At 37.9% G+C, this 10,910-nt stretch overlaps 1 protein-coding gene across 1 annotated transcript; it reads right to left on the bottom strand.

Moving 5' to 3' along the window:
• Positions 1-3,417: 3,417 nt before the first annotated feature.
• On the bottom strand, positions 3,418-9,132 carry si:dkey-90l8.3 (LIM domain transcription factor LMO4-B). The gene is made up of 5 exons (XM_042488214.1): positions 8,978-9,132; positions 7,504-7,742; positions 7,294-7,390; positions 6,769-6,927; positions 3,418-4,122 (listed from the first exon to the last, which is right to left on the bottom strand). Exons 2-5 carry the CDS (start codon positions 7,716-7,718, stop codon positions 4,114-4,116), a joined length of 480 nt encoding a protein of 159 aa, XP_042344148.1. The 5' UTR covers positions 7,719-7,742; positions 8,978-9,132; the 3' UTR covers positions 3,418-4,113.
• Between the last annotated feature and the right edge of the window lie 1,778 nt (positions 9,133-10,910).

Here is a 10,910-nt window from a genome sequence, read left to right as displayed (position 1 = left end):
TTCCAAAGTGCACATCACAAACCGATGGATGATGTCATAGTAGCCAGGTCCATTATTTAGAAAGTCTTTAGCTTCACCTAAATTCATTCTAAGCTGATGGAAATTTGATTGTGGTGGTCATAGATAAAAAAAAAAATACCATATATTTTTACAAAATTAGAAGCTACAATTCACTGTAGACAATTTTCAAAGATATTCCTCTTTTTCTCTTTGAAATTTGGCTATGCAGATGTGTTCATGGTTGCTTTTTTCGTTTCCTCTTGTCTTGTGATGTGTAAAGTTTCAACTCTCCAAATTGTACACAGCCACCACAATCTGCCACAAATTAAGAAGGCATTAGACTTTGCCAAATGCCCTCAACAACACAATTTCAGTAAGAAATGTCACTTCTTCTAGCCCTCCAAAATACTTCCTTCTGTGCCATGATTAGTTAATGTACCACCAAAGTATGAAGGAAATTAAACAAAGGAGCTAGAAACTGTGACATTTCTGTCAACTGTTAGGTCATTGCTTGCTAATTCTGTGGTGGTTTGTGGTGGCAGTGACCAGTTTAAAGCAGTAATACTCAACTTAAGGCCTATGGGTGCTAGGTGTCAAAAAAAATAAATAAATTGATTCACACTGAGAATTGTTTTTCTACTTTTAGTATACATAAGGTGCCAGAGCGCATGAAACAACATCAAAACAGAGCTTGTTTATTTTTAAAAAAAAGCACCAGTAGAGCATCCCTCACACCCCTAACAGAGGCCCTAGCTAAGATCCTAATGTCCTTAAATCCTAAAAATGTCCTAATGTCCCAGAGTTGTCCTAAAAAACCAGAAATGTCATAAAATCGTAGAAATGTTCTAAAATCCTAGAAGCAATATAAAATCATAGAATTGTCCTGAAATCCTGCTAATGTCCTAAAATCATAGAAATGTCCTAAAATCATGGAAACATCCTAAAATTCTGGAAATGTCCTAAAATTTCTAGAAATGTCCTAAAATCTCTAGAAATATCCTAAAATCTGATAAATGTCCTAAAATTCTACAAATGTCCCAAAATCTGTCAAACATCCTAAATTCTGGCCATTTCATTTTGCAAAAGGGGCCCCCAAGCAAAGCAAGTTGAGTATCCCTGGTTTGGAGAGTTGACACATTAAAAATGTGAGCTATGAATGGTTTAATGAATCCCACATGATATAGAAAAGAGGAATAACCACTCTGGTACAGTTTAATGACTACTAATATCCCATTAACATGGCGTCTGTACAAGCTATGATGTGGTATCGCTAAACGCAGTTGATAAGTACCGTCATGGACATGCAGCTCAAAGACACCACAGTAATGAGCATTCAGCTTTAAAGCGGAGACAAATGAAAGTGAAAATAGGAAAAAACTACTAACAGCAGTTATTAGATGGGAGCTGAGCCCCTGTGTTCTCCTGCTGTTCACATTTTACACTACATCTGGCGACACAAGCAGACTGGACCGTCACAGAGATGTGTAAGCGCCAGCACAGCATTCGAGTCCAAACACTCCGTCTGGCAAGTCGTTGCGAAGATCTTCTGGCTAACAGAGCAGCGGATCAGCATCACAAGAGAACTGGGCTGAAGGAGGGCATCCATCTTGGATCTATATCACAGAAGAATCTGGGCAAGAGGGAGGCTTCTCCGGTCCTCTTCCTCTTCATCATGAGCATGTAAAAATATCCTGGCATCATCTTGTGTCTTCACACAGTGTGAGGTGGCGGAGCTCAGGCAATTACACTCATCTGCATGTGTTAATATGATTAATTAGCAGGAATAAACACTTTCCTATGACACAGGCTACATGGTGAGCCACACACCTGCAGAAGCTCTGATAAAAGACAATGCCTCATGGCAAAGAGTCTTTTCATGAGACCTGCTAATTGGCATCTGAAAACGTTCCGGCTAATTAGGAAAAGGCAGATGAGGCTTGATTAGTTTGAATGCAAAGTGTAACTTGTGGTGCGGTGGGACTCGGGAATGTGCCGAGGTTTTATTTCTTCACCATCATGATACAAAGATAATTGTAATTGTGATCATTTGCATACGTTAATGAATTTGCGTGACGCTTCTTGATCAGACGTGGAATAAATAATTGATGCAGTATCAGCACCTACCATGACAAGTGGGACGTTTTGAAATAGCTAAGCGCATTAAGGTGTGAGTTTGATGGCTGCCATGCTCCAAGGCAAGGTGTGAAAGTAGAGCAGATCCTATCGTCTGCTTTCTGCTATCACACTAAGATTAACTCCCAACCTTCGACGCTATGCTGAGACTTGAGTTTTTACATTAAGAAGGCACACAGAGTTGGAGCGAATTAGATGCAGCTCTGGAAAATAATTTTCAGCAGCCATGCGGAGTGGCAGAGAACAAAGAGCTGCAGTGGGAAACAAACCGGTCTGTGTTGGAGCTTTAATTGGAACATGGTAAACAGTAAATACATCAGATTGTTTCAAATGCCCTGGATGGAGAGGGGGCCACTCCCCTTTAATTAGCCTGCTTTCAGATTAGGCTTTATTAGCGGCAGGCAGCCACCGAGCCAGTCAGCCACAGGATATGCCCCAAGTTCAGCCTCCCAAGAGCTCCAGCAGCACAGATACAGGGCTCATGTTTAATTGCTTCTGTAAATGGTCAGAGCTCAAGCCCCTTAATTCCATTCCTCGGGGTAATCAGGCATGTTTTCACCATACAGGGCTAAAGACAGTGAGAGAGACAGTCACATCCACCATGCTGGGTGCCATGCAAGATAATGCCACTGTAATGCCGTAAAGGGGCTTCAAAATGACGCCATTCGTGATACAGGAAAATTATTTTAATAGGATTTTTCTTTTCAGCTCCACAATTTCTTTTCCACACACTGAACAGGCATCTGATAGAGAAGTAAAACTCGGAAGAAAATGAAACCTTCACTGGATGATTTCGGTGCCTTGTGCAGGGCCTGAAGATACAGCAACTTTAGATTTTTGTTTCCTTAATCTTACTTCTGACAAACAATTGTTTTTAACTTTGACTCTCTGAAACCATGAGCAAATTTGCTTTATTTCTTTCAGAAATATTGGGAAGAAGACAATGAGCAATGAAAGAGGAAATTACCCCCAAATTAGCAAGAAATTAGTAAAAAGTAGAAGAAAATGACCTGGAAATGTGTTAGAAACAACAGAAAAAAGAAAACAAAGTTTAGAAACAATAATGGAAATGATCTGGAAGTGCCTGAAATATGAATGCATTTGTAACATAATTATAAAATGTAATTATGATATATATTAATATACTTTCCCTAGTTTTTTTCTTTTAAAAAAAATCTGCATCTACTAATTTCTTGCAGATTGTGAAACATTTCCTACCAAGTTGCTTATTGCCTTTTTCCCATGTTTTTGAGAGAAATTGCACCAATTTACTCCACGTTCAAAGATTTAAATACTTTTGAAAGGCGTCTAAAAGCAAGGGAAATGATGTCACTCCAGGTTTCAAAGGGTTAAAAAAGTTTCTGTTGTGGGTTTGAATCTCACTTCTGACTATTTTTAAAACTCATTTAAAGGTCTCCCATGACTGAACATGTTCAGATTTTCTGGATTTGTGCCTGACACCCATCAATGTCATATTCCAAACTCAGTGTGTGAGATCTCAGATGAAGAAATACAAGAGAGATCAAGAGTTCATTAGAAACACTGAGGTTGAGGGGACATGATGCCACACGCCGTAAGCAAAGCTTTGACAGTCACTTTACAGCAATCCATCAAATGTTCATTCAGACATCTTTTATTCCATCTGCCAGTTGGCGCAGGTTTTCATCGTCATTGTTTTGCTTTCTCTTAGTCCTGAAGAAGCCTTCTGCCAGTGCAGTCCACATAATCTCAAGTCTTTGCATGATGCACAGACCACGTTAACATTGAACACAACATAAATGAGACTCTGAATGCGGTATATAGAGTCTCTGGTACGGTGATGGACGAAGATCTTGGTGAGAAACTGCATCCTCCCCGAGGAAGAGAGGTGAGGCAGAGATGAGAGTCCACAACAACAACAGTAGCAGGAGAGGAATAGTGCACCAAAGAAAAGTGAAGCTCGGGAGGGAGGGGGAGGAAAACATGCAGCACTCCTGCCACTCAGCATACCTGCACACAAGACCAGAGAGTGGGACAAGGGTCAGGGTCACTGCAACAACACACAGAGCCCCACAGCTGTTCTTCTGTTATCATATACACATACACACACATAAACAAAACTACATCTGTTGTATGCCTACTTGTGAATAAATAAATTTGACATGCAACATGATATGAATTCATTTAATAGATTATAATAATAATGTGCTACTTGTACAGACCATTAGAAAATCAGTATCTTAGGGATGTAAAGTTGAGGATTTTTTCAGTTCAGTTATGAATTCAGTACAATTTCATTTATAAAGCACATTATCACAAATCACAATTTTGCCTCAGAGGGCTTTACAGCATGCGACATCCCTCTGCCCTTAGACCCTCACATCATCTAAGGAAAACTCCCCTAAAAAAACCTTTAACAGGAAAAAAAAATGGTAGAAACCTCAGGAAAAGCAACTGAGGAGGGATCCCTCTTCCAGGACAGACAGACATACTATATATGTCGTAAATAACAGTTAAATTACTGTAGATGACAAAATGATATATAGCAAAAAGAGATATCAGATAACACCGCTGTCCTACAGTCACATCTGATCTTTCAGGAGTAAAAGAAGTATTCTGATTTTAAAGTATCATTCTATTTTTTTAATCAATGTGTTTTTTAGTGACTTGCAGCCCAAAGCCTGAATCTGGCCCCCAAAAGGTGCTGGGTGGCCTCCCAAAACCATTTTCTGATTCACTTTAAAGTGATTCACACTGAAAATCATTTTTGTACTTTTAAATAAGGTGCCAGAGTGCATAAACAGCATCAATAAAGAACTTGTTTATCAAAACAAGTGGCAGTGGAGGATCCCGCACACCCCCTGATCCTAGATATGTCTTAAAATGTTCTAAAATCTGAAAAACATCCTAAAATCTTAAAAACGTGCTAAAATCCTAGAAAAGTGTACAGTGCTGTTGCGACTTGTCACTCACACGTTTAGTATCCCTGTATTAAATGACGGCAGTGTCATTGTTCTGACTCTTTACACACACACTTGCATTTTGAACTTTGTGTGGGTGTATTTTGTTTATGTACATTTCCTTTTTTGATTTCCTTGTGTGCTTATGGATGCATTTTTTTCTTTTCTTTTCAATAATCTTTTTTTTTTCTAAAGCCTCCTGTGACAGGTGTTGCAAATTAGCATTCCACTACAAACACTAACATCAGGGCATCTAGTGCTTGTGCATAAATGTGCATTTCTAATGCTACTGTGATGTCCATATCAACATCAAATACAATAAATTTAAACTATAAACTATATATACCCCACTATAATTTATGCATTACTATGTAATGCCTTTGAAAGTAAATAAGTATTAACAGCAAAATGTACCAAGTATCAAAAACGATAGTGCTTATTAGTGTTACTTGGCAGAACAATCCTGTCACTGTCATTTTATTATCATAATGAGATTACAATTACTGATACAGGTAAGCAGTATTTTAATGTTTTAGCTGGTCAAGGTGGAGCTGATCTTAAATGAAAAAATGATTTTTAATATTAATCTGAAACATTGAATTTTATATGCTGACAATATGGTATATATGTAAAATATTTATTTCCCATATAATTAACAACAAGGCTTTCAGATAAACATAGCACAGTATAAAGTACAATATTTCACTTGAAAATGAGTGGAAATATAAAGTACACAAGGGCCCCACACTTTTTCATGGAGAAAATTTTAAAACTCAAATTTTATTTATTGATTTTTTAAATTCTTGCAAAATTTGCCCGTTGTTTTTTTTTTGTTTAACATATAAGATTCAAACTCTATTCAAAAATAATTTGAGCTGGAATACATGACGGGAGAGACAAAGCACAGAGAGAAAGAGGAAAGGATGTTAAACAAAACGCTGTCACACATCGTGGCATTAGGTCCACAGCTACAGAAAATAATTATGCCTTTGTGTGGATGTTATCCACGAAAGATAACTGGAACAATTTTAATTACACACAACAAATGACTGTTCCGAAACTTTCCATTATTCTTTTTAATTTCATGACTTTTCCAGGCCTCGAAAATGTCATTGTGAATTCCCTAACTTTTATCATCATATAGGTCATCATATAGTGTACATGTGCTTATCTATGATGATGAAAAATAACATGACTGGTTAAAGAATCTTACCTTTTTTTTCTTATTTTCGAAATGGAGACTTTTTACACATTGAAAATGGCTTCAAGTTTCAATTACAGTAAAAAGTAAAGCATAAATAAAATGTTTATTCGACCAAAATTAACCTCTCTTTTTTCAAGGGTCATTCTGATAATAATAATAATAATGATTGTGTAATATTGTGATACTGCGAAACCGCAATATTTTCTGAGACCCTTGCAACCTGACTCTTAAGTCTTAAGTGTTTTTCACCTTTTTTACACTGTTTCAATTTTTCAGTTCCTGCTGTGACGTATTGTAAGTAAAGACTGTTCACTGCATTTTGAAATAGCATCTATGATATTTTTAGTATTTTACCCACTATGCTGATTAATTTTCTTCATATTAATGACGCGCCCAGCTGGTGCCCCAGGAGGAATGTAAATATAACCTCGTTAACATTAAAGCACAGTGATATTCATGTAAGGAGACTGATTCTGTGGTGTCTTTATTCACCTTCTGGTCCGTCAGCACAGAGTTGCTCTGAAGTGGAGGCAGGTGGCTGTTGAGCAAGACGGCGCCGGGTCTGTCGTGCTCACAGAAGATTGTACCGTTGATGTAATGGAAACGATCTCCAGGCATCAGTCTGTTTCTACAGGTGGCACAGCTGAAACACTACAGATGAGCAGAAATAAAAACAAAGGGTCAGAAATGGAAATGGATCGAATTCTAGCCATTACAGCACAATATACTAAGAGCATCACATCAAGAGTTGAAACAGAATTTTGTCATCCTGAAACTGGATGATAAATGTTTATGAAACCATAAAATCTGTTGAAACACATCTTGAAAGATTCAAAAATATGTCTCAATCAAAGTTTAACAGTGAGTAGGTAAAAGACGGAGGGCAAAATCATTTCTCTCCTGATACTTAGGGGACACTTGTTCCCGCCTCACTGTCTCTGCCCACCAAGTCCCAGATGTTCCTGTCAAACAAGCAGCGGGAGACAAAGCACACTGATGTGAGAGCTGGGGATTTACCTTGAGGTGGTAAACATTTCCCTGCGCCCTCATCACCATTTCGTTGGCTGGGATCGATTGGCCGCAGGCGCTGCAAGCCCCGCTGTGCCCGAACAGTCTGCAAACACAAAAACACAGATTGCTCAGTCTGTGCAGCCTCCAAATTCTAAAATCAGCAGCTTCCTCTCCTCCCTCCTCCCTCTTCCTCTGCCACCTATTTCTTCCTCTCACCTGATGTAGTCACTCCGACACAGAATCATGCCCCCTTTGCTGTAGCAGGTGGTGCCAATGTCCCCCAGCTGGGCCTGGCAGCAAGAGCACTTGAGGCAGCGAGTGTGCCAGTAGCGCTCCATGGAGAAGAGCAGGAAGCGGTCTGCAATCTTCCCCCCACATCCTGCACATGACCTGGGGGCCGGCAGTACGCCTGACGCTTGGCTGTTCACCATGCTGATGTGAGCCCTCAGAGGCTCCTAGACACACAATAGTTTGACAAGTGAGACAGGTAGAAGAGCTGCTATGTTCACTCCTCCACCTTTTAAGGATAACATTGGCTCTTGCAGTAATACTTGTCTAATATCAACGATGACAGTACTTTTGTATAAAATGTATACATTTGGCTATGGATATTGTCTTTGCAATAATTACAAACATGAGCTTGTAATAAATCCTACTACACAAGAGTCATTTTAACTTGCTGACAAACCTTGACAAGGCTTCAGCATGAGAGAGATCATTCAGCATCTGATTGTTAACATGGTCCCTTGAAAAGCTCTAACAGGTTGACCCAGACACCAACATACTGATAAACAAAATAGTCTGTATACAGTAAGTAGCACATAAAATCGAACATAGATTAAAAATTGTGTTCACTAAAGCTTTAACATGAATAAATCACAAGTAATCTTATTTTAGATTTGGCAGGTAGACCGATGGGAAAACTGGCTTGATTTCTTTCAAAAACATGAAAAGATGGCAAACATGGAAAACATGGAAGAATTAACATGAAATAAGCAAGAAATAGTAAATAGCTGTAATAATGTTACCGAAAATTATCAAAAAAGGAAAGAAAAGTAACAGAATAAAACAGAAAATGACCTGAAAAAGTGTTAAAATAAAACAGAAACACTATAATAGTTTATGATATCTATAATAATAAACTGAACTATATATATATATATATATATATATATATATATATATATATATATATATATATATATAATATATAGCTAATTTTCAGGTTATTTGGTAGTCACCTGTTTGTATTCATTTTTTTGCAATTTGCAGGTTATTTTATGCCAACTTCAAACCAATGTGCTCACATGTCAAAGATTTAAATAATGGTAAAAGGCGTCTGAAAACAGCACAATATAGCTGGATCCAGGTTCCAGAGGGTTAATGTTACAGGCATGCAGTCTATGGTGTGTTTTGGTGTGTTTTGGTGGCGGGGGGGGGGGTCACCAAGCGAGTTCTGGAAGAGTTCCAGCTGTAACAGTAACTGTAACACGAGAAACGTTATAAAATGTTTTCTTATGCATAAACTACGTCTCATTAAATTGAGTAACTTAATGATATATCTTAACAGACACGCTGTTTACAGGCAGGAGGGGCTAGCTTAAAAGAAACCTGTAATGCCTCAGTAACGCGCGCGCATATTTAAAAAAAAAAAAAAAAAAAAAAAAAAGAGTAAAAACAGAGACGTTACCTTCCTCAGCCGTGCCGAAGCTTTCCCTTTCCGCAGTGAAGTTTGACAAGCCGGATAAATTATTCACAACAACCTCGACTCGCTTATAACACTGGGACTTTACATCTTGTGTTCTCCATAGCTTCCTAGAAACAACGCAAAGCAACAGAGAAAGCCCGGGACGGCAGCACGGTGACGGGAATAGTTGAGCAAACTCTCCCCCGACCTCCAGCTCCGGAGAGAAACTACCACATGAAAGCGCGAGGAGGAGACATGACGCAGCTGTTCGCCCTCTCCTCTCTGTTACAGCTGTCTCTCCGTCCACATTCCTTCATCTGTCTCCAACGCTTTTGACAGGGACACTATTCATCAAATTGCGCAAGGGGCTATTTAAATTACCGAGAGGGGACGTAACCGACATGAAGCGCGCAGCAGCCAATAGGAGAGGAGGGGGCGTGTCCAAAGTCAAAATGATTTATGAGTTTGTAGTGGCTTCTTAATATGCACATTCACATCCACTAAGCTCACATTGGGTGTCAGTATGTGTGTGTGCGTGCGTGTGTGTGTATATGCGGTACTGACATGGGAAACAGCTATCAAACAAATTATGGTGTGTGTATATGTTATAGTTTACATGGCTGTAGCTCACACCTTCTCTTTGATACTATACTGTGGATACCTGAAGGAGAAAATGTGTTCAAAAACATTTTCAAAACTGTGTAACGTTCCTGTGGTAATCAGAAATGTGTGTGTGTGTGTGTGTGTGTGTGTGTGTGTGTGTGTGTTAGTCAGTATCTCATCCTTACATCCATCCATTTATACAGTCAAATCTTAGGTATTATATGGCCAAATAAAGAGAAAAAGCCTACAATGATACCTGCATATATTCATAAAGGCATAATATATGGGACATGAAGAGGTCACTTTGAGGTGGTTGTTTTTTTTGAACCCCTCCACCCACTTCACAGAAAGGTTTAAACATCACCGCTAACGTTTATGGGATTGAATTTGGACAAAGCAGGGCACATGAGGTCTGGGGGTTTTGCTGTACTTCTAGCTGAGTTCCAGTAGAGGACAGCATCTTATAATGTTGTGTGGGCAACTATGTCCTGTATGTCTTGATAGGCTGTAGGAGATTATATATGAAGTCACATGATGAAATTAGCTTTTTTAAATGTAGGCTTTATTTGACAACATATTGTACTGTATATATTCATATTGTTCTCTTACTTATGTAAATATTGTATTGCACATTGTTGCACCATACACATGTTTCTTTTTGTAACTTTAGATACTAGTTTTACACTTTGTATTGTGGCATGAGGCATATAGTTTTGTATTTTTACACACTCAGCACATTATACATATTTAGAATTTTAAATATTTATATACACTAGTATGTAAAGTAGTAGTTTGTTTTTATTATTGCTATTTTATAATTTTAAAGACTTTGTGTGTGTTTCTACTTCCTAGTAATTTTCTATCCTTGGCATCTGAGCAGCTGTAACAAACCATGGGAATCAATAGATTATTTTTTGATTCTGATTCTCATTCCTCAAGGGATTGGCAATAAGCTTTATTTTTCTACTGTCCAACTGTGTTTCATATTTAAATTAACCTCTTAAAATTGTTACAAAACAATTATTAAAACATTTCTGTGGAAAAAGTTTTAATAAATCAATCTATTTATAATAATAGCAATGATAATAAACTTTAATTACATATAACCTGTCACAACAGTGCTTTACAATAAAACTAACACGAGAAGAATAAAACAAACTAATAAAATGACATAAAAAAAATTAAAGAATACAAGAAGGGCTGAACTAAAATCAAGATAATGAATGAGACTTAAAATCAGTAAGATAGCAATAAAATTGTCAAACAGCTCAGATAAAATCAGGATACGCTTTCTGATAGAAGTACATTTTTAGGAGAGACTTAAACAAAAACA

Source organism: Plectropomus leopardus, chromosome 6 (assembly GCF_008729295.1).
Source record: "Plectropomus leopardus isolate mb chromosome 6, YSFRI_Pleo_2.0, whole genome shotgun sequence".
Taxonomy (NCBI): Eukaryota; Metazoa; Chordata; class Actinopteri; order Perciformes; family Serranidae; genus Plectropomus; species Plectropomus leopardus.
This window is presented reverse-complemented; position numbering and strand designations above follow the sequence as displayed.